This window comes from Exophiala spinifera (assembly GCF_000836115.1).
Source record: "Exophiala spinifera strain CBS 89968 unplaced genomic scaffold supercont1.6, whole genome shotgun sequence".
Classification (NCBI taxonomy): Eukaryota; Fungi; Ascomycota; class Eurotiomycetes; order Chaetothyriales; family Herpotrichiellaceae; genus Exophiala; species Exophiala spinifera.
This window is the reverse complement of record NW_015622518.1, coordinates 1,842,460-1,864,243: the sequence shown is the minus strand read 5'-3', so window position 1 is coordinate 1,864,243 and position 21,784 is coordinate 1,842,460. Positions and strand designations below refer to the sequence as shown.

Below are 21,784 nucleotides of genomic sequence, written 5' to 3'. Positions count from 1 at the left end.
CTAACTCGTTTTCGCTTAGCTTGAACGAGGCCTATTACTCCGTGAGTTCAGAGATTTTGTCCCTGTGTGAGGAGGCAGGTAGGTTTTCGCTTTGCAGAAACGCGGGTCCCCGGGCCCGAAGAAAACATGGACTCTAAATACACTGCAAGAGCGTTTCCAGCGTTCCCTCATTGTTGGCGAATCAGAGATGATATAGTATTCCGAACAGTCGGTCACCATCATGCGGACAGACATAGACGGCGTACTCAGTCTACTTCCAGATGTCGGCGGAGACTGTATGTTAGGACAGACATGCACCAGGCCAGGAGGCTACCGAAAAACCACTCTCCTATGCCGGCTCTGACTGACAACTTTTACCGGGCTCCGGGGTCCGGAGTATACTCGTGATCATTTTGGATACCCATCTGGCTCCGTGTCCACCGTGCTCACGGCTCGAAGTGGTATAGCCTTCAGTCCCTTCCTTAGAAGATTGAATCGTGTGCGTTTGAGAATACGCTGCGGAAACGTGCATGTATCAGGAGTCGTTTCAAGGACAAGACATACCCGTACTGGTGGTGTCTAGACCCCTCTCTGCATGACAACACTCTTCCAGGAAGTGTAACGAATTCGAGAAAGGAAACATCAGGATCAGGATTCCGTAGACATGATGCAGTGGAAGTCGACATCCGACCTATGGGAGGCCGAATACCGCCACAGGGACTGGACCTCGCTTTTTCTGGTACATTACAAGTACTCGTATTGTTGTGAGCCAATTTTTTGCATGGTGGAGTGACAGAATCTTCTGGGTGGGCTTTTCCAATATTGGAGGTGGCGTGTGCGGCTCCTGCTCCCTTGTATCGGCGGCGGCCGCAAAAGAGACCCTGAGTGGCTCAGCCTTGCAACCCAAACGAGACCGCGCTCGATAATCTTCCGCCGCGAAGGGCCTGTGGTTTGATCCCGTCAGCTGGCCTGATAGGATCTCCCGCCAGATCTGCCAGTCACCAGATGACTGTTGAAACCCTCCCCTATTCTACCCTGGCCCGGGCAGGGTATGGTCATTGGCAGCGGAGCGGACTCTCACTGCGTCGATGTCGTAACTGATTTTCACCAGTCCAAAATGCCGCCCCTGTCTCCGCCGATATCAGATTTCTCAAGAAACCCATAAAATGGCCACACGTCTTCTCGACAGCTCATCATTCACCCAATCCAGCAAGACACATCAGGTCGAGAACACCTAATCAACACCAATCAAAGTCGCACACCCATACATCCACACAGAGTACCTCTAAAAAGGCAACAAGTCGAAATGGTTCAGTACGACCAATTCCCTCAGATGGTGGACGGTAGCCTTCCAACACGTGAGAAGGCCACAGAGTCTCACCCGGAGATCGCCAGGTCTCCCAGTAAGTTATAGACTGTTGCATCTAGGTAGATCTTTCTGACAACTGCTAGGTCAAACTGAAGTGACCGGCGCCTTGCACCCGCGGCTTCGGAGGCTTTCTCAGAGTCATAGTCCTCAACAACACTACTGCGCGAAATGTCATATGCGGCGCTCATCACACAACCTCGTACTGACACGCAGCCGCTCTCACCTCAGCAGCGACGATGAGGACTCCGAGAGCTTCTGCCCAGACATCTGTATGCCCACAGAGGTTCATCGCCCGCGCGTCCACACCAGGCGACATTCTGGCCTCTGTCCCGGTAATCTCATCTCACAAGAGCACAACGATGGCAGGACTTCGCCAACACAAATGACGCGCAAGAATTCCTCCACCCCGCACAACTCGGCTTCCAATGCCAATTGTCACTGTGAGACCATCATCCCAGGCGACAACCTGGATGAAAGATATGGCCTCGTGGAAGAGCCCGAAGAAATCAAGCCTCGGAGACAAAGAGCAAGCTTAGACCAACAGGCTGCTGAGCAGATGGCGCAAATCATGCGCGAAGAACTCATAGCTGATTTGAGAGCAAGACAGCCCATGCTCTGAAGATATGTCGGGATGTGATTGATGATAGACTTATGACACATTTTGGGGAGGGGCCGTTCATGAGGATAGGGACGGCGTTCACGGTAAATGGGATGCCAGGGCTAGGGACTTGTCAAACCCAAGAATTCAAAGGAAGCACTGCAATATGACCATGGTGGTCATTTGAGTCCCAAACTTTGAGCCTCCCGGCAATGTTTGAATGGACTGTATATACTATACTGGCGTGGAGGGGCACAGGTTACGTTGTGAGGACATCGTACATTCAACTCGGCCTGTGATAGCAATTGAAACTTGAACCAAAAGACCTCGGTCGAAGTTGGACTTCTTTAGCACAAGATAAGATTCGGGCTAGAATGGCCTGCGGTGAACCAGATGTAAAGACCTAAGCTCTGTATTCGCGGGAGGATGGGGCCAAGCGGTACTCTGTTTTGGAAGGGAATTGCGCTGAAAGAGCATATTGCCTGGTTTCCTGGAAAATCGAGACGTTCTCGATGTTGTTGTCGTTGGAAAAAGTCTCATAGACCCTTGGGCTCGGTGTATCTCGTCCGAGTTACATGCGAGATGTCTTGGCAGTGGCTCGGATAAATGTGGCACCGAGATCCAGGTTGACCGCACGTGGTTGGGAAAAAGACGCGCGATTGTGCGGAGGACTTTTTGCTTGCTTTCAAACCATCAGACCACTTTCTATCACTCGCCAGTAATCATCCTTTGGTCCTTTCGAAAACGTACACAACCCTTCGGCCAGGGCTGTCTATTCCCTCACGGCGGTCACGGTTCCTCTAGACTTTTCCTGGATCTAGAACTCCCCGGTTGCGTTGTATCTGAACTTCTGTCTAGCGCGTGCTCCAGAAATCCTACAGTCCTGACCTTTCCCGTCTGGCATTCAGCCCATGCCCTCATTATTTACCAGAATATGTCTCGAAAATTAGCCTCATCGAGTCCTCGGCTCTGACGGCCAAGTCCCAACATTATCCAATAACCACTCATCATGAGACGGGTCGTGCAATATACTCCGTCAGCACATACCAAGTTCTGATGACTGTTGGTCAAACATCTCTTGGTGATCAACAGAGGACCTGTGGACCCAATCAATCCTCATCCCTTGGACCGTCTATCATTCGCGTCTGTACTCCGCTACACCCCAGACTCTTGTCACTCGTCCGAACATCTCATGATGGTCGCGTTGCCTTTTAGCTTTATCGTCCAGGGGTAGGTAGCTTCCTAGCCAATGAACTCCTGCTATCCGACATACTGTCCGGTCTCGCTCCTTGATATGCGCTGAGTTTGCACGTTATCCCGCCGTTCCCGTGCAATGGCGGTTCAATGGGAGACCGCCGGCTCCTTCTACGGTGACGTTGATTTTCGTGCGGATTTCCTCTTGAACGCTTAGGTGCCATCAAGGACATCTTCGCCGGTAGGTGTATATATTGCTCGCTCTACCTGAGTGAGAGTGGTGTCTTTCTCCCTCATCCAACCCCTCGCAACCGAGAATACATATATCACATCCAAGGAAGCAAGAGAACTTCACTTTGACCAGTCCGCAGTTTTTAACGCAGATTGGGAAAGGTCATTCTGATCAGACTTTTGGGAACTTTTTCCTCATTTACAGAAACACACCGCACCGCACCGCACTTCAAGATGCCAGGCCTTCCATACGCCGTGCCCGCAAACTACATCATCCGCCTCGTTGAGGAGAGCAATGCGGCCACCCAGGGTCTTCCTCAGCATTCTGAACCCGTTCAGCCACACGAGCACCCTACACACTTCCAATTCCCTCGCGTGTCCCTGCACGAGATGACACTGAGAACTCACTACCGTGGCCCACACAAGCCCGAACAGGTGTCAGCACCGAAAACAGCCGGCATCTTCGCACCGGCCACCGATATCCGCGAGACGATGCGCTCGTACCACATCGAAATCGAAACCCCGGGCGTCACGAACAAGGACAGCATCATGGTTCAATGGCTCACACCTCATACGCTCCTTGTCCAGGGAGAATCCAAGAGGCCCGCCAACATTGGCCTGCTCGACGGTGAAGAAGGCGGCAAGATCTGGGAAGGCGCATCCGGCGAAGGATGGGCAGTAGAATCAGGGCATGTCAAGGTAAACACCCTCCTCCACCACCACCACCACCGCTCCCTTTCCACTCTCCTCGATCTGTACTTTTTTTATCCGACAGAGAAGCAAAACGTATGGCAGTGGCTAACCTTACCTCCCAAATAGAAGCAAGAAGATGGCGGCCCAATCGTCCGCACACCCTCACGAGAGACGGTCGAGGCCGAACTCCTCTCCGACGCGACGCCTACCGTGCTCCTGTCTGAGCGCAAGGTCGGCCCGTGGAGACGTACATTCACCTTGCCCGAGGACGTGGAGATGAAAGAGCTCAAGGCCAGGTTGGACGGCGGCCTCTTGAGGATCGACTTGCCCAAGCGCAGTGTCGAGGAAGAAATCGAAACGAGAGGTGGCGGAATCAAGATCGAGATCGAATAGTATGGATGAATGGATCGACGGATAAATCGATGGACAGTCACTGGCGGCACATTTCGCATACGTATTTGGCTAGGCGACTAGGTGGTGTTATATTGTGATTGACCGCACCAAAAAAACACGGATGCATGTTATAAAATTGAACGATCGACCATTGATAATGAATATATTTACTCACCGTACAGTGTGGACCTCGAGAAATTTTGGATACGCGACTCTTGCTTTCTTTTATCTTTTGAACCAAAAGTCCAACAAACACGTAGCGTAGATGAAGGACACCACAAGTACCTACAGTAGGTAGAGTATACGACTAACCGTCGGTTTGTCAGCATAGGTAGGTACCTCAGGTAAGTACATCGTGTAGGCAGGTGAGAGAGTACCTGTTTCCGTACCTAGTGACGATAGATAGTGGGGAATGTTTTTCTTAGAATCGTTTGTACTCCGTACGAATGTTCAAATTGGATTTCTCAGACTCTTTCGGCCTGGTAGCCAACTACCTATCCATCCAACCGTCCTCTTCTCCAAAAGGCAGCAGGCTTCGGGAGTCCATGTACAGGGTTTACTTACCACCTAACTCCCCCGGGTATCTCAGGTAGGTACTTGCTTGCTTCTTGCATATCCCCCTCACTGGCAGCAGCAGCGGCGGCAGCGGCGCTGGTGGTCTGGGTGGTCTTGGTGTTGTTTGTATGTACTTTCATTCATTCACTCAAGGACGGGACAAACTTGGCTGTCTGTCTGTCCGTCCGTAGGTTATGTACCTAAGAATTCGATTCCCTTTTCACATCTCACACATCACACATCTCTCACAAACAACATTCGAAAGTTTCCAAAAGGGCTGGGTCAAAAAAACAAAGTCATTTCTCCCCAAACCCCCCAACGCTGCTAGCACACTTGAAATATCCTTCGTAGAAACAAAAATTTGTAGCCTGCTTGTCACAATGTCTCGCTGAATCCAAACCCCCCAAAATCCAAATCCAAACCGTCGGCGAAACATCAGAATTTTTTGTGTGGCACCGAGAAAAACAAAAAAGACACGACACGACACAAAAGAAGCAGGTCCCGACAAACAACGCCAGAGGTGGTATCAACGCCTTAATTGCCATGTCATCTCACGTCATGTCATTGTGAAACCATGGTAGGTCTCTCGATCCCTGGCAAGCGCAACCCAAAAAAGGAAACGCCAGAAAAGGACGCCTTCGAAAGGTTGACAACAATGTCGTTTCACCAGTCCCTTTTCTGCACAAATGCAAATTGGATGGGCCTCAGGACCATCACGCCACCACTCCACCACCCCGTATGCTCTCGAAGACGGCTCCGTCGTACGCCGATACCTGAAGGCCCGAGGGCCTTCTTCATACGCCCATGCCTGAAGGCGTTTGACGTACGTTCGCACTTCGAGACATTCATTCTTCGTATGTCCTGGCAATACGGTGGTGAACGATCGTGGAGGACGGGTGGGAGAGAGGCCAAGGGGGAGTCGGGAGCAAAAAGAATGATTCGGAATGGAGGGTTGATATACGCGAAAACCGCGCCTCCTCACCCAACCATCCCCCAAAAGGATGAGATGAGAGTACTCCTTTTGTTACGTAAAGTGCGTGGCGCCCGCGCCCGCGCGCGAATCAAACAGCTTGCACTTGCAGATTAACCATCTGTTTTAGCAGACTGCAGTCTTCGCAGCGGACGAGCTTCTCCAAGACACGCACGCGTTCGCCGAGCCGTTGGATCTCGTTCTCCATGTGTCGCATCTCGACCTCGGTCTGATTGACGTAGTTCATGGCCTCGGTCAGGACGTCGCTCTTGCGGACCTTGTTGGCGGGAACGGCGGCGGGCGCGTCGCTGTCGCCGTCCTCGTTGGCCCTGGGCCCATAGTGCGACGACTGCAGCGTGTTGTGCAGCTGGGCGATCTTGGCGTTCAGGTTCTCGCGGTACTTGCGCTCGACGAGCGAGTGGGCCTGCTTTGCGCGCTGTTTGGCGTCGGCCTTGGACGGCGCCGTCGGCTTCGCGTTCATTTGATCATCAACGTCGTCGTTGTCCTCGTCTTCGGAGGGAATCTCCGACGCGGTGACGCTTGCCACCTTTTTGTTGCTGTTGTTCCGCGCCGCTGCTTGGCGGCGAGCCGCTGCCGTCTTGGAAGAGTTTCGAGGCGGCAGTGGTACTGACTGTATCTGATTTTCGCCGGACGAGGTCGACGATCGTCGAAGGCCAGCTGACTGTCGTCCCGTACTTGACCTTGAGCCAAGGCTGGGTCGTTGGTGCAGCGACACGACGCTCTCGCTGGTGATCATGGTCTCGTTGGGCGACGACTGTGTTATGCATGGAACTGACGTGCATTCTTCGATCGGGGGGAGGGTGGTGAAATTCATACAAGGTGCGTCCGGGCCACATCTTGACGGCTGGCAGGAATCGACCTGGCCTGCGATCAGGGGACACAGCTTTTCGTCACTCTTGGACAGCTGGATCGAGATGGGATCGAGCGTGGCGACTGGGGGCGAGGTGTTGAGAGAGTCGACACCTGAGAGTGAGCCGGTTGTCATGGTACTGCCGTCGTTGATCATGTTGGAGTCGGTGTCGGTGCGTGAGCTGCTGAGGCTCGACTGATCCATGGATGTTAGGTCAGCGTCCATGTTGAGAAGCTGCGAGTAGGAAAAGGGTCCGGTGCTATAGAGGTCTCCTGAGAGCGAGGTCTGGTGATGAGAAGAAGAGCCTGTGGAGTTCTGTCGTTGGCCGGGGCGTAGATAGGCCAGCGACTCAATGTCAGTGTCCATGCTGGACGCGTATTTTGGTACCTGGGCTTGCTGAGAACTCGAGGTCGTGACCATGATGGAGGAGGAGGGATGATTGAGGGGTGCCGTCGTAAAGTCCATCTCATGCCACCCGCTGTAATCGACGGAGTCGGGATCAACAATAGCTAACTGCTGGGCGTGACGCTGGTTATGAAAGTCAGGAGAGCCATTGTGCCCTGGGTAAGCATTTCGAAATGGCATCGTTTCGGTAGCGGATGACGGTACCGGCTGTTGAGGGCCTGAGGTACTGTTTGCGTTTTGCACTGGAACCTTGCGGGTTACCGACTGTGTCTGTAGCCTCCTAGTACACCATTCGGACTCGTCTCTGACGAACAGGACTGCGCTGCCGGTCGCTTGAGCCGTCCTCGAAGTGGCGCTAGAGAGTTAGAGGGCTGGAAGCTGTTGGTGATAGTGTACGGTGGATGAAGCAAAGGAAACAGTCAGGCCACGATGTGAAGTCCAACGTGTTGTTGTGGGGATAAAGGCTGAAGTTGTAAGGTGATCAAAGGGACGGTCGGAACGAGCATGGGCACGGCCAGAAACAAGTATTGTACAGGGGCCTGTCGGAAATCGGGAGATGCTGGCACCTGGTGGTGTTGGGAGGGTGAGTAAGAAAACCCACACCCGCCCATGTCACACCACCGAGCTGGGAGGGCGTATGGCGCGAACAGCCACGGTATCAGCTGGGGCCAATGGGAGACACCGAATCAGCGCACTAAGTCACGTGCAGTATTACCCATACACGCTGAGCAAGCCGTGGGGCCCTCCGTCGGGGAGGTTCCAGACCTTCGAGCAGGAGACCGATTTGATGTGACGGTAATGACCGAGATTACCCACCAAAAGTCGCGTAACAGGCGTGTAAATGACGTATCAGCAAAATCCAGAGTTGCGTGACTTTTTGTCTCGGCAGAAACTCGCCACACCGACGATTGGGCGCAACCGGCGACTGAGGAATCAAGCCCTGTGCAAAAAGACAATAGTGCGGATTATCTCTCTCTGCACGGAGCCCGCCGTTGTCGATCAGGTCGAGCCACTTTTGCTGTGTAGGGCTACCGGGCTGGCCTGAACGTCCATGATCTGCTTCTACAGGCACCTGATACTGCATGCCGATATACCTCACCTGTCTGGTGACGGGGTGCAAACCGCCATAGCAACTCTGGTGTTCAGTGCCATCATGCCATAGCGGAAGATGTAGGGGCGCAGCTACCAGGTAAGAAAGGAAGCCAATATTGTGCGTCCCTGGACCTGTTTAAAAGGTCCCTTGAAGGATGCACGATCCAAGGTACTGTTGTTCCATCACTCCATCACACGGAATTCAAGATAAAGCACCAGACAAGCACACGACCAGATCAACATCTTACTCAACGAACAACGATAATCCAATCATCCTTCAACGAGCATCTCTCAGCTTAAACCGACCAGCCAACCAGTCACCATGAACGCCGCCGCTCAAGTCCTCACTCGCCGCATGGCGACCATGGGTCCCAGACTCACCACCCCGGTCAGATATTCGTCGTCCGCAATCACCCACAGCGGCAAGATGTCAAAGCAGGAACGAGGCATGATGCGGGGCATCTTTGGAGCCTGCACCCTAGCCACCGCGACCGGTGTCCTATATGCCGTAAGTGTTCTCGATCTCATCCTGGAGATGCTTCCCATCGACATTACTGCTTCGAGCAGCAAGTCGTAAGCGAATCAATCTCCTTGAAATCAAAATAGGCTCAATCAAAGAAAAGCCATAATAAAGTGGGATTGCGGCTGACGTTATCTTGTGGCGGATGTTTCTAGGCTGCACGATCCGGCGGAAGACAAAACGCTCGGTTCGCAAAGAAGCGCAACTCCCTTGACAGCACCAAGTGGTTCGCCGAGGGTACCGACAACAGACTGTTCAAGTAGACAGCTCCAGCACGTTTGATGAACCGGACATACAAGGCCCTTTCTCGAATTGTTCTAGACATTCAGAGTACCTGCTCCGAAAAGAGATCAGATGGCGTGGCATCGACTTCCCTCCAACCAGTGACCGTGGGGGGATGGGATACAGATCCGCCAGCTTTTGTTTGTTATTGAAATACCTTCGCGGGAGTTTCAAGGGTATGGAGTTATATGCACGTGTCATTAGCGATGGAGAGTTCGGGCCGTTCTTGAGATTTAAAGAGACCTTTTTGGCACTCGAAGGGGGAAGAACTCCCAAGTCAAGGATTTCATGACTGTAAATAAATATCCTTCCTGGTTGCAGTGTTTCCTGCTCCGACAGTACGTGCATGATGAAAAACCGGGGTATCACTATCACTATCAAATATACTTTCTCCGCCAAACCTTTTCCGTAAGCCATTTTGCTCTTTGTAGTTTTTCCTTTTTTTTTCTCCTAACCAACCGAGTTCCATTCTTGGTTTTCCAGATGCCGTTCGAAAAACCCGGCCCGGGCAAGCGAAGCAGCCAAGATCTCAATACAAAAGCTGAAAGGTAGCCAAGAAAAATACGATCTCAGCTGCTCTGCACTAGCAGACGATCTCAGAATGGCGTTTGATGATTGGTGCAAGTGGTCGAATAGCCCACAGTCCGGCATCGCCTTCCTCGTCCTTTTCCAACTCGCCTAAACTCGACGTGGGACTACTGCACGGGGACCACTGAGAATCTGAAGTTTCATATGCGTCGTCCGTAGAGCTATCGTCGCTCTCGGCTGCAGGGTCAGAGTCGCTCCAGTTCCCATCGTAATCATCATAGTCATCATCGTCGTCGTCGTAGTCGTCTTCTTCTTCTTCTTCTTCTTCTTCCTCCTCATCGTCGTCGTCACTGTTGTACTCCACTACGGTCACCGAGGCCGCCGCGGCTTGTATCTGGGCTATTGTCGCTAGTTGAAGAGCGATGGCGGTCTGGAAGTCCTGGAATGATGGGACATGTTGTTGAATGTAGGCGGAGAGCTCGTTGGGATCGGCGTCTTCAGCTGGCACTTTCCCTGGCCTAGGTATCGTGCGTGTCCCTTCGAAGATGGAGAGATGGCCGAGCATGTTTCGAAGTCTGGGCTCCTCCCGGGCGGCCTCGGAGTCGAGTTTCCACGAGGCAACGAAATTGAGCCTTGAAGCCGTCGTCCGGGACATGTCTGGTTGTTGGCGGTCGGGTTGAGAGGCAAAAGACAAAGGGTTATGAGAGCGAAGCGGGCTCATTGGACTTCTCGTCAACGACATGGTTCGTCAAAAAGAACAGTTGGTTTTTCTAACATTCGATGGTGCTCAGTGGTCGAGTTGGACTTGTCCGACGAGCAACAATGGCCATGGGATTTGAGGGAAGGAAAGACGGGTGGACGAAGCTGGGAGTAAGGCTGGATATGTAACACATGTCGCTTCAGGTCCGTTCTGCCCTGGGAGGGGAAATACGAGCGAGTCGACTCATCTGGCCCGTGAGCCCCAGGCGCAGATGGTTGGTTCGGGAGTCCGTGAGGCAAGGGACACCCATTTCTGCAATCCCAGTCAGCCACGACAATGAGAGGTGGGCCCAGGAACTGCTCGAAGCGGATGACGGAGTGCAAGGGTCGCAAAGTCTAAGCGGGAGGTGTATTGGATTTGCGGCCGAGGGATCATCTGGGGAAATTTGCGTTGCAGGCTACTGTAGTCTGGACAATATTGTACAATACGTGAAGATCTGCCCGTTCCAGGGGTCTCAAGGGGGCCCACGGCAGAAGCGAAACTCAATAGACTAGTCGGCAGTAGCCATTTCAGCAATCGACACGCCATCTCAGCGATTTTCGTGCCTGACGAAAGTGAACAACAAGACGTGTCACTGGCTGGATCCTTTGAAGCCGTGGAAGTGTCAGCGCCAGGTCAATGTCAATGGGCGGGGCGGGGCTTGAGGAAGAAGCCGTGGGAAGAGTAGCCCGTCGTGCAGGTCCAGCCACGAGATGCGGCCAGGAAGTGTCAGTGTCAGAGTGATTGGGATTATTGGGACCAGAGAAAAGGGGGGCATCAATTGTTTCTGATGGTGAAATGAGAAACGCCCTCATCCACGCCTGATGCACATGGTGCATCGTAGCGCGAGATCTGGCCGAGGGGCAGAGCCACGCTAGTCTACTTTGGGCCACTTCCTCGCCTAACCAGGCATTTACAGCCTAGTGAGCCACTAGCTGCCTCAGTGGCTTACAGTACTGTACAGCGTGGCGCCTGAAGCCTGATCGTCCCTTGGGCCGTAGAGTCCATTTTTTCCATCATGCCTGGGGCAGTGGACACCTCAGCGCGCCCCAAAGACTCCAACAAGAGTCGCTAGAGTGCCCAAAAAAATCCCTTGTCTCGCAGATTACCGACAGAGCCTCATCTCCAGGTCCGCGGATGCCCACAGGGTTGCTGTGGCTGCCGGGAATTGCGACATCCCTTTCTCTTAGCCATGAGCAAGCCACAGAATTTCGACTCCGGACCATTGGCAATCTAATCAGTTGCACGGACACGTGCGTGTCTACGGACTGCAAGGGCAGAAGGATTGTTCTCCAGAGCTTCCAAGAGGTCCGTGCAGGATAAGCCGGGGGGGCTATTGTATTGAAAAGTGCAGAAGTACGGGATTCACACCTGACACTCACCCACTCGGTCTCACGTCAACGCGCTGCTTCAGTATAAGCGTGAGGTGTGACGTGTCTCAAGCTTTTGAGAGCACCCGACTTTTGCTTGCGAACGAGGGATATCCAATGCAGGGTCTCAGAGGCATCAATCAATCCTTTCCGACCACTCCTGTCAACTTCAAATATATATACAACCAATGGTTCACTGGTCAACAAAATCAATTGGAAACTTGCTCCATGACAGCCTTCACCTTTCTGACCTTCTGTCAACAATGCTGGATTGGCACGAATAACAGCCGCGACGCCCGGACTTCGCAGATTTTTGGCGAGGGTCCATGCTCACCAACCAGATCTGGGACAGCCAATTCTTCTTCTGTTCGAGTCTGTGCTTTGAACTATCTCATTGTTTTTGATAGCGCCGAGTCCTATTGTTTTTGCTCTGGGAGACTGGGACAATATATTCTCCAATGCTGGCAGACATGCACTCAAATCTACCGGTCTTATTAGTTGGAGATCCTTATCAGCTTCAAAGCAAAAATTCACACGGGAGCCCTGGCTCACGTTTGCTACTGCAATAATTTCTTGCTCTAGACAGCTAGCTGTCTCTTGGAAGTCCGCCGTGTCCCTGCACTGACCTGGTTGATGTCGATGGCGTTTCTTCGAGATCACTCATCCGAGGGCGGCACAGATTTCAGCGAGCCTGGTCCGTAATCATCCGCATTCAAAGTTGAACCGCAGGTGAGAACAAAGTGTCAGGAACCCTTGACAGAACTGTAAACCCCTTGTGGCATCAATCACACAGGGAAACAAACCCTTCCGCTGGCGACCTGGTCAGAGATCTGCAGTTACCCTGCAAGCCACAGTACTCGTACTGAGTAAGGGTCCGCGTCCTGTGGTTTTCTGGGATTAATGTATCGTTACGCACGCTCAAGATATCTCGTATATGCTCTCTGCAGGAGATGACAGCGCGATGGCAGCCAGCCACTCGAGGAAAGACCCTTCGCGGAATCCCTACCTTGGCAGCGAGATAGGTCGTGGTCGTGGGCCGAGAGGAGTCTAGACCCCTCGGTCACCTGCAGCTTACCAGATGAGACTGAGGGGCATACCATGATTACCTATTCAATGCTTTCCTTGGATCGCCAACTATTGCCATATGGCATGATATCGATAACATTCAGACTCTATCGCTATCGGTTGCACGCGCTATGATGGCCCATTCGTGTCACGCTTCTCCGGCGGCCTTGCTCTCCCACTTCATGACACCCAGACCGACTGTTTGGCCTTCTTGCCCTCCGGTCTTGCCCGGCTCCAACGTGTGTACATTTGGGACCGTGGTCACATAGTCAAATCCGCACTTCTCCAAGACTCTCTTGCTAGCAATGTTATGCTCGAAGTAAGTCGCGACCATGTGATGTACGTTGTACCCAGGGATGAGGACCTCGCTCATGACGGTCTGGAGGACTCTGGTCATGACTCCGCGGCCGTGGTGTTCGGAGGCGAGGTAGACTGGCAAATTGTGCTTTGTTAGCAGTCGCAAAACAAAAAGAAAAGGATGCAGAGTAAGTAAGTAACCCAAGCCACAAAAGTCAGCCCACTATCTACTAGTAGAGCCTGGCCATCATCAGCTCGGGCTGCTGGCATTTTTCACCCACATACATCCTACTTCCCATACGATGTTGGGATCTCCGGCAGCCAGACTGTCGTTGCCATGTCGTGTCTTTGCTCTTTCTGCCTCGTCGGGGATGAACAGAAACCGACTGCGGCCGACTGTGATCTCGCCCAGATATCTATCGGTTTTGTCCTCATCTGACAAGATTTCTCTGATCGACGAAAACCACCCCACCCACCCCGACCAGATTTGCTTTGCACGCGCTGCGTCTCCCGAGACGGGCCCTGGATGATTCGTGATTTGTTGTAATTTTTCCGCATTGTGTCCGGCTACGTCTGAAATGTCTTTGAACCAAAGTCTCCAGTCATCCAGAGTGTAAGGATACGGAGGTGAAGTTAGGTTCATGTAAACTCGGCGATCGTTCAGAGCTGCGATCACTGCGGCGCCGTCATTCAACCTCGGTGGAGTTAGGATGATCCTCGCCGTTGGATGGGGGACTGGTATCTCGAAACTGGGTGGATTGGAGACCTCCATACTGCTGCCCTGCCACCTGCACCGCTATGTGTCAGTGGTCGTGATAGCCTAGACTAGCCGTTTCGTCACAGTAATGTTGAGGCCTGTAGGATCGCTGCGCTGGATGCGCCGTTGAGCCGAGAAAGTCGATGCTTCCTCTGTCTGCTTCTGATTTTCTTCATGAGAGAACGCCAACGATTCACGCCACGTATGTGATCAAGTGTCAAATAATGGTGGTGGTGACTCAGCGGCTCACAGTCACCGTGTAGACTTAGTCAGAGGCTCTCCCCACTCGTTAGGCCACCTGGGGAGAAGCCTCGCTAGCCGGGCTAGTGGAAGTCGTCCTGTGGAGATGGTCAGATGGTGATGGTCGAAGTGATGGTGTTTCGCTGTCCGAGAGACAGCAACGTAAGGAACCGGTGTGGATGAATAGAACCAGTACCATAGGAGTTGGGATCAAGGATGTCCGAAATGAGACAGTTCAAGTGAGGGGGTGCAACTTGCGCTTGGAATTGATCGACGCCCATCGAATATGCCCTTGATCTCTGATAGTTCTACCCCTACTACATCATGATTGGATCCTCGATGTACACAACAATTGATCGCATCAGAACCGAATCGTTTATGAGGACATCTCACTGATTCGAGGGATCTTGAGCCTCGATGTGTTCATGTTCTATGTGCAAGCACCAAAGTCTGTCCCAGATATCAGCAAGGCGCTTCTCGTCCTTTGCTTTGATCCAGAGAAATTCGCGATGCTTCTTGAGGAAAGCAGCTCGATCCATGTTTTGGTTCTTGATCAGGTTCGAAAGCTTTGTCAGAAACCTGCCATGTACTTCTGCAAGTCTCGAGCTCGTTGTACTGCCTATGCTGAGGATCCAGAGGTACAGCTCCGGCGCAAAGCTAAGGTCTTTGCTGAGTGTTTCAAGAGCATCAAGGTCGTGGATCAGCATCGGTAGCAAGACTGAGTAGTTTCGATATGATAAGGGGTTTCCACGAAGGTGATGGTGAACATACACAAGTATTGCTGTTGCAACCGCGCGAACCCGCATCGCACCTGGACTCGTTGCTGACGACTTGATTCCGTCAATGATTCGCTTAAGACGCCACTGAAGTCGGTGGAAAATGTCGCATCGATGCATCGCTTCTCTATCCGATAAAGAAGTGAGCGGCTTCTGTGACTCAAGGGAGCAGAGATGAGGAAGGTACTGCAGAAGAGTGAACACCTGGTGCGGAGGAACCTGCGCGACACTCAACTCCTGGGAGCTCAAACCAGGGAGAGGCTTGATGGCGGCAGATGCGAATGTCGTTTGCCACGCCTCCTCCCACCACTGTAGCTCCTCGGATCGCAGCTCGTCTCCAAACACCTCCGAGTACACCAGGTAATTCCAAGTAGCCAGCCGCAGAATCAGTTGCTGCTCTGGAGAGTTTAGCGTAGTGAAGCCACCACGCGCAGCAATTACGGCGCGCAGACCTTGTAGGTGTGTGTATGCATCAGCCTGCGACCCCAAGACCAGCTCAATGTTCGTCAATGCCGCAATGGCACCAATCACCTCGTCACTGGTGCTTAGCTTTGGTTGTGTAACTCGTTGCTTGATGATTGATATCGCCCGGACCTTGTGGCTCAAGACGTTCGACATGGGGGTTGCGTCTTCACCACGAGAGCGCATATGCATGGTCCAGCTGAACATGGTCGTGTGGAACACTAGCTCATCAGACACTGTGAATCTAGACCAGGCGCTCTTTCCATTTATCGGACACCATGGCCAGCGTTCGTGGCTCTGGAACCCCTGAAGCGTTAGACGTTCTTGCTCGTGGACGTGAAATGGCAACACTCCAAAGGGGTCGACGCCTTCTCCCCGAGATGGCGAAAACATAGCATCTGTTGACCTGGGTTTCAACAAGCGCAGCATCAGGTTATGCCTGTCATCGCGACTGAGCTTCTCGTCTGAGGATGCCAGCCCCGACGAGTTTTTGTTGTTGTCGTTTTTGACTTGCTTTCTTTTGCCCCAGCGAAAACGCATGACAGCAGGCTTCGCTTGAGGATCATCAGGTCTCACTGATGGACCGTCTCGTCCCTTTTGTTGTCTAGACAGGTAATTGTGTTGAACATGTGCACGAAGGCTTCGCGTCGCTGTTCCCGCCCGCGTTGCCAACGCTTCATGGTCGGCCAAGGTTACGAACATATATTCGGATGAGCGCTCCATCACATTGTCGACGACACTTGGGCATCCTGGCAGCTGCCAGCTCGCCTTTGGCAACAACCGAAACCATGACGGACGAGAGTGCAGGAAGGGAGAGATTGTGATTAGTAACCTGCATTACATCAGCGGTGTGGTACCTGATCTAGTGGCCCTTCGGAGTGCCGGGTACCTCGTCAGGCGTATCTGGTGAGCTCTTACGGGGTGTGTTAATCAAGAGAGGCTCGGGACGGATGACAGAACTCTTTGCCCACGGAGTCTGCACCTGGATCTTTGTTAGCGGGTGCTAGAACTGCTAGAACCGGGTACAACCTACTAGCAGGCCGCGATATACTGCGACTCACTACATCTAGGATGATTGCCCGCCTGATGCCCAGAAACATAGGGAGTGAAGGGTCAGTCTCGAACCTCCTAAATTTTCATTCAGATGGCCTCATTCGTAGGTAAGCATAGCGGCGTTCTGGAGAGGGACGATGCAATCTTCTCTTGACAGGTAGCTCTCATACAAGTCCCACAGAATATTGACCGCTGTGAGTGAAGACGTGAGCATGCAGCGAGAGGGTTCTTTGGCTGGTGCTTTTAAAACTTCCAACAAAGCTCACACGCCGGTGCGAGACTTTTACTCATAATCACTTATGCTTGGGTTTTCTCTCTAGAGAGTGCTTCCAGTCATGGGAGATGCTACCGGTACGTGATATTTTCCCGTGCTTATCAAAGGTGTCCGATCCCGGCTGAAGGACCTCTCGCATCAAACTCTGGTTGGTCTGACGCATTGGAGCCAGATACGATTCTATAATTATTTGCAGCGTCAACGGCGCCTATATTTACATGATAGCCGTTTAGTACATTCATTGTGGCATCGTCGATCTTCAGATCCCGCAGTGTCTGGAGATTCCTACGAAGATGCCCCCTGCACCCGCGTTCTTGGAAAATTTACCCGTATAGGAAATAGGTATCCTCCTGCCCCAATCACACACTTGCGACACCCAGGTACACGGTCGAGCTTCGCCTACGAATGTACTGGAAGCACGCACGACGATGAGTCAGTCGGGGCCATCGCAGGTGGACAGTTTCCGAAAGAATCACATTGTCCACTGTTGGTGCGCACGACATAAAACGTCTCGATCTCTTTCAAGAATGGGCAGAACAGACGCTTTGTTAGCCTCACATTCAACGCGAAGCCATGTCTGAAGGCAAAGTACACTCGGAGGGTATCTATCATGGGTTGCCCTCATTTCCCCAACATGAAGGCAAACAGTATACGGCCCTTGTACTCGGTTCGTCTGGCATCACAGGAGCATACATTGTCGAGATACTGTCAAAGTCCCCCTACTGGAAGAAGATAGTCGCCGTCAGCCGGAGTCGACCGCATTTCGCGCTCCCCGACCACGTGCAGCATCTATCGATCGACTTGCTACAAGATCATGAGGTTATTGGGAAGACCTTGTCCGAGAATGACGTGAAAGCGTAAGCAAACGAGGAGGAGAAGCAGTCTCGCGGTCACTTACTGACTCGGCTCCTTGCAGGGACTATGTCTTCTTTTCGGCGTACATCCAACCCCCCACTGCACCGGGAGAAGGCCTGTGGTCCAACGAGCAGGAGCTGGAACGCCTCAATGGTGAGTCGAATCAATATGCTCTGATCACCGTGCTCTGACGTTCGTGACAGTGAAAATCTTGGAGAATCTTCTCCTGGCGCTGGATTACACGGGATCCATCCCCAAGCGTTTCCTTCTCCAGACGGGGGCCAAGCACTACGGGGTTCATCTTGGGCCGACGCTCACGCCCATGGAAGAATCAGATCCTCGGTACTTGGGTAGCCCCAATTTCTACTTCCCTCAGGAAGATCTTTTGGCAGCATGGTGTAAGAAACATGGTACGTCGTGGAACGTCACGCGGCCCGGTTTCATCATTGGGGCGGTTCCCAATGCCGCGATGAACGAAGCATACGGATTGGCCGTGTATGCTTCAGTGCAGGCGGAAATGGGCGAAGGCTTGGAGTATCCGGGGACTATCGCTGCGTGGGGATTGGAAAAACACCTGAGCGCTGCAAGGCTCATTGCCTGGCACGCAGAGTGGGCCGTACTGACTGCCCAAGCAAAGAACCAGGCTTTGAACATCTCTGACGATTCCATGTTCACATATGGCAAATTCTGGCCTGTGCTTGCAAGCTGGTATGGCGTGTCGTACGGAACGCCTCCGGAACCGGTGAACAGCGTGCAAATGCCTTACACTCCTCCCCCGAGGGGGTTTGGAGAGGCAGGAAAAGTAGAATTCGCCTGGTCCTTCCAGGAATGGGCGCTGCGAGACGACGTCCAGAATGCATGGAGACGAATTGCCGAAAGGCACAGCCTGGTAAAGAACCCTTTTGACAATGTAACAGATGTGTTTGGAATCCTCGATGGCGATATATCGGGACCGTGGGCGAGAAGCATCAGGTATGTATGGTCCGGGTCCCATACCATTCAGGCCACTCGCTGACTCTCCCCAGTATGGGGAAAAGCAGAGAACTGGGCTGGCATGGCTATGTCAATAGCCATGCGGCCATCTTTCAGACCATCTCAGAGCTCGCGGAATTGAAGATGGTCCCGCCGATTCCAAACAAGTTCGACCAAGTCGTCAAATATGTAGGCTATTAGGGCAACTATTTACTGTAAGCGGCACGTTGCAGCTTGCAACCATGAAATTGAACATTTCACAACCACCTTTCTCTCGAGGAAGAAAACTTATGCTCTGGCGGCTTGCGCTTTGCGAGAATCTTCCTCAAATTGAAGCTTTCGACCACTTCCCCCGTGCTCGAATTTGCTTCCCGAAGAAGTAGAACAGGAAAGGAATGGGAACGAGACCAACAGCAACAAAACCCAAGAGGCTCAGTGCCCAGTCAATATGCAGGCTAGCAAAGACTGTAGCATGTCAGCAAACAATCAACCGAGACGGAATACTCTAGGGCCCTCACGCGGATGTGCGGTAAGCGGAAATGCTCCGGCAAGCATACACCTTGAGAACGTATTCGCCGCAACCGCACTCGCAGCGAATTCCTGGTAGGTGTCGACAAGATAATTTAATGCTGCTTGGAATATGGTAGCATAGCCAAACCCAACAAGAACGGTCCCAAATATAGACCTGGCGTATACAGTCAGACATATTTCCTGCCCCGACTGCAAGATAGGTTAACTTACGGGAACCAGTGGACGTTTGTTTTGGAAGTCCATCCAAAGATGAATAGCCCTGTGGCGAATAGAGGTGCACCGATCATCATCGGCGGCAATCGTGCTTCAGGAACGGGGCGGCCTTTGTTCTGTTGGAGGACCTTGACAAAGTGTCGTTGATTCAAGAGATTCAGTGCCGAGCCGAGAGTGGCACCGATCAATACGGCGAGAAAAGGGAGTGAGCCGACAACTGGGCTCCAACCGCGTAGCTTCAAGGTAAGTCAGTAAAATGGAGCAAGCAAAAAGGTGACCACATGTTGGGAAAAACTTGCGCCTTGAAAAACGATTGGAAAAGCTGGGAACGTCCTGTTGGGACACGCATCAGTTTTCTGATTCTTCCAAACGCTCTTAAATCCAGAAACAACACCCCCTTACTGGTGTTCCGGACTCACATGTAGATCATGCCAAACACGAAACTCGCATAAAGACACATCAAGAAGCAAATGGGCTCTAGCGATATGAGCATGAGCGGCCGAAGGAGGTACCTGCTCGTCAGTTCCCTGATACTGAACTCCCACTCTTCATGCTTTGAATGAACAGCCCAACTACCACGGACTCGCATAAGTCTAGCTTTTCTGCTCAGTAGGATTGGGGCGTAAGATTCGTCCAGAAACAAGACGTCAGCGACGAGGATACAGGAGATGAGAATCCCGGTGATCTAGTACCAATCATGTATATTAGTTGCATTGCTTCCCAGCCACACGCGGGACAAGGGTTCAAAGCTTGCGCACATATTCCGTCCATCGCCAACCCAGTCCCTCGGCCGTAACAAATGCACCCCCCACGACAGGAGCCACGAGTGGACCCGTGATGACCGCCATGGCATAAATGGTCATGGCTTTCCCGCGCTCTTTTGGTATCCAGATGTCACTCAGAATGCCCGCGGTTACAGCCACGGGTGCGGAGCCGCAGAAGCCGCAAAAGAAGCGACTTATGAAGATTGTTTGTGCATCTTTCGCGGTGGCCGTTGCAAATGCGAAACATGCGGAAACGAAGAATGCCGGTAGAATAGCAATTCGGCGACCGTAGAGTTCGGAGAGGGGAGCGAAGAGGACAGGACCGGTACCTAAACCTATCATGAACAGCGTGAGGCCTAGTTCCGCAACTTCGAGGCCAATGCCAAATTCGTGGTGGACTGAATTCGCTCCGGTTGAGAAACTGCTTGAGGATGGTCGTAGGTGAGTAACTCGTTCAATGTGCACAGACAAGAATCAGGTGAATGGGTGGCATACATACATGCTGCTTGCCCACGTCGTTCCCACCGTGGTCATACCGCACAAGATCGTCATGGTCCACTTTTTCCTTCGAGTCCAGTTCAAAGGGTTGTCAGGGTCGGTCAAGCCGTCGAAGCTGACAATGCCACCGGCGTTCTGATCATGGGCTGATGCAAGACTGAACTGGACTGCGTCCGCCCGTTGTGCAGTCGAAAGATTAGGGCCAGTAGCGAGCTCATCCTGTGTAGCCATCGATGCAGAATCTGACTCGACTCACAGTGTCGGTGTCTAGTAGTCTGGCGTAAAAAAGAAAGACTCATTAGCACGCATGCAGCTCGATGGGTGATATATATGTATTTATAGATGAACACACCCCTACCTACACATGCAGCGGGCATGGAAGGCGACGAATCTGCCGCAAATGGTGTGTTACGCTGTGAACCTACCAGCTTGATTAGCAACACTCCGGCCTTATGAACTATGTCCGGTCCATGGGGTTCGAAATTCATGCACTTTTGACTAGCCCAGGCGAAGCTGGAGTACGAAAGGATGTGTCGTCGGCGTCACACTGGTAGAAGTCATCGGCAACCGTGGCAAAAGTCATCCCCACTCGTAGGTCGAGTCGCCGAAGCTGTCTTTCAGAATCGAAAGGCATACTGTAAAACTGCTGTATCGGATCTCTTGGGTTTGGGGCGTGGTTTCGATTCTCATACACGGCGATTGCATTTTCTTCCCAAGAGGCCATGTCACCTTCCCGGCCGTGAGGAGTATCAATCCTCATCCTCGACCGGAGAAAGTCGTCGGTGGCACCTTTAACCCCGAACTTCTCGGCACGGCAATCCGATGGCATGGAGAGATGGATCTTCACTTAGATTTCAGGGGCCGTCTGCTGTTGTGTGTGGCCTTGGAGGAAAATTGCCATTTCGGGTTGTAGGTGTACGTTGTTGGGTTCTTAGTGTTACGTGTGTTTCAGCCTTTGCTTGTAAGGGCGGCATCACTCTCTTCTCGATTGAGAGTAGTTGCAAAGTACGACACTTAATCATGCCTTGACATGTCATTCTTCAACTTCACTCTGTTTGTTTGTTTATTGGCGTCGGAGAATGATTTCAACACCTCAGTTGTGAGTGACAAAAAAAATCAGCATGAGATTCGAACCCGATACCAAGTTTTCTGAATTGACAAAAACTCTAACCTGGAGGCCAACTACACGCTCTTGTAGCTGACGTCCAGGTCGAGGGAAAATCCCCAGTCGAAGAAGG

At 52.3% G+C, this 21,784-nt stretch overlaps 9 protein-coding genes across 9 annotated transcripts; 4 read left to right on the top strand and 5 right to left on the bottom strand.

The window, feature by feature from the left end:
- Window positions 1–1,285: 1,285 nt before the first annotated feature.
- PV08_08604 (uncharacterized protein) lies at window positions 1,286–1,967 on the top strand (the record flags this gene model as incomplete). The annotated part of the gene is made up of 2 exons (XM_016382929.1): window positions 1,286–1,382; window positions 1,432–1,967. 2 exons carry the CDS (start codon window positions 1,286–1,288, stop codon window positions 1,965–1,967), a joined length of 633 nt encoding a protein of 210 aa, XP_016233632.1.
- A 1,638-nt stretch (window positions 1,968–3,605) lies between these two features.
- On the top strand, window positions 3,606–4,457 carry PV08_08603 (uncharacterized protein; the record flags this gene model as incomplete). Its single annotated transcript, XM_016382928.1, has 2 exons — window positions 3,606–4,070; window positions 4,191–4,457. The coding sequence occupies 2 exons, from the start codon at window positions 3,606–3,608 to the stop codon at window positions 4,455–4,457; spliced, it is 732 nt and encodes a 243-aa protein (XP_016233631.1).
- Window positions 4,458–6,073: 1,616 nt separating this feature from the next.
- On the bottom strand, window positions 6,074–7,438 carry PV08_08602 (uncharacterized protein; the record flags this gene model as incomplete). Its single annotated transcript, XM_016382927.1, has 1 exon — window positions 6,074–7,438. The coding sequence occupies one exon, from the start codon at window positions 7,436–7,438 to the stop codon at window positions 6,074–6,076; it is 1,365 nt and encodes a 454-aa protein (XP_016233630.1).
- A 1,234-nt stretch (window positions 7,439–8,672) lies between these two features.
- Window positions 8,673–9,133, top strand: PV08_08601 (uncharacterized protein; the record flags this gene model as incomplete). The annotated part of the gene is made up of 2 exons (XM_016382926.1): window positions 8,673–8,858; window positions 9,026–9,133. 2 exons carry the CDS (start codon window positions 8,673–8,675, stop codon window positions 9,131–9,133), a joined length of 294 nt encoding a protein of 97 aa, XP_016233629.1.
- Window positions 9,134–9,735: 602 nt separating this feature from the next.
- On the bottom strand, window positions 9,736–10,422 carry PV08_08600 (uncharacterized protein; the record flags this gene model as incomplete). The annotated part of the gene is made up of 1 exon (XM_016382925.1): window positions 9,736–10,422. One exon carries the CDS (start codon window positions 10,420–10,422, stop codon window positions 9,736–9,738), a length of 687 nt encoding a protein of 228 aa, XP_016233628.1.
- A 2,580-nt stretch (window positions 10,423–13,002) lies between these two features.
- Window positions 13,003–13,923, bottom strand: PV08_08599 (uncharacterized protein; the record flags this gene model as incomplete). The annotated part of the gene is made up of 2 exons (XM_016382924.1): window positions 13,003–13,286; window positions 13,437–13,923. The coding sequence occupies 2 exons, from the start codon at window positions 13,921–13,923 to the stop codon at window positions 13,003–13,005; spliced, it is 771 nt and encodes a 256-aa protein (XP_016233627.1).
- Window positions 13,924–14,537: 614 nt separating this feature from the next.
- PV08_08598 (uncharacterized protein) lies at window positions 14,538–16,088 on the bottom strand (the record flags this gene model as incomplete). Its single annotated transcript, XM_016382923.1, has 1 exon — window positions 14,538–16,088. The coding sequence occupies one exon, from the start codon at window positions 16,086–16,088 to the stop codon at window positions 14,538–14,540; it is 1,551 nt and encodes a 516-aa protein (XP_016233626.1).
- Window positions 16,089–17,286: 1,198 nt separating this feature from the next.
- Window positions 17,287–18,741, top strand: PV08_08597 (uncharacterized protein; the record flags this gene model as incomplete). Its single annotated transcript, XM_016382922.1, has 4 exons — window positions 17,287–17,570; window positions 17,630–17,721; window positions 17,772–18,540; window positions 18,594–18,741. The coding sequence occupies 4 exons, from the start codon at window positions 17,287–17,289 to the stop codon at window positions 18,739–18,741; spliced, it is 1,293 nt and encodes a 430-aa protein (XP_016233625.1).
- A 124-nt stretch (window positions 18,742–18,865) lies between these two features.
- PV08_08596 (uncharacterized protein) lies at window positions 18,866–20,777 on the bottom strand (the record flags this gene model as incomplete). The annotated part of the gene is made up of 7 exons (XM_016382921.1): window positions 18,866–19,005; window positions 19,059–19,225; window positions 19,282–19,520; window positions 19,563–19,617; window positions 19,704–19,969; window positions 20,043–20,469; window positions 20,548–20,777. 7 exons carry the CDS (start codon window positions 20,775–20,777, stop codon window positions 18,866–18,868), a joined length of 1,524 nt encoding a protein of 507 aa, XP_016233624.1.
- Between the last annotated feature and the right edge of the window lie 1,007 nt (window positions 20,778–21,784).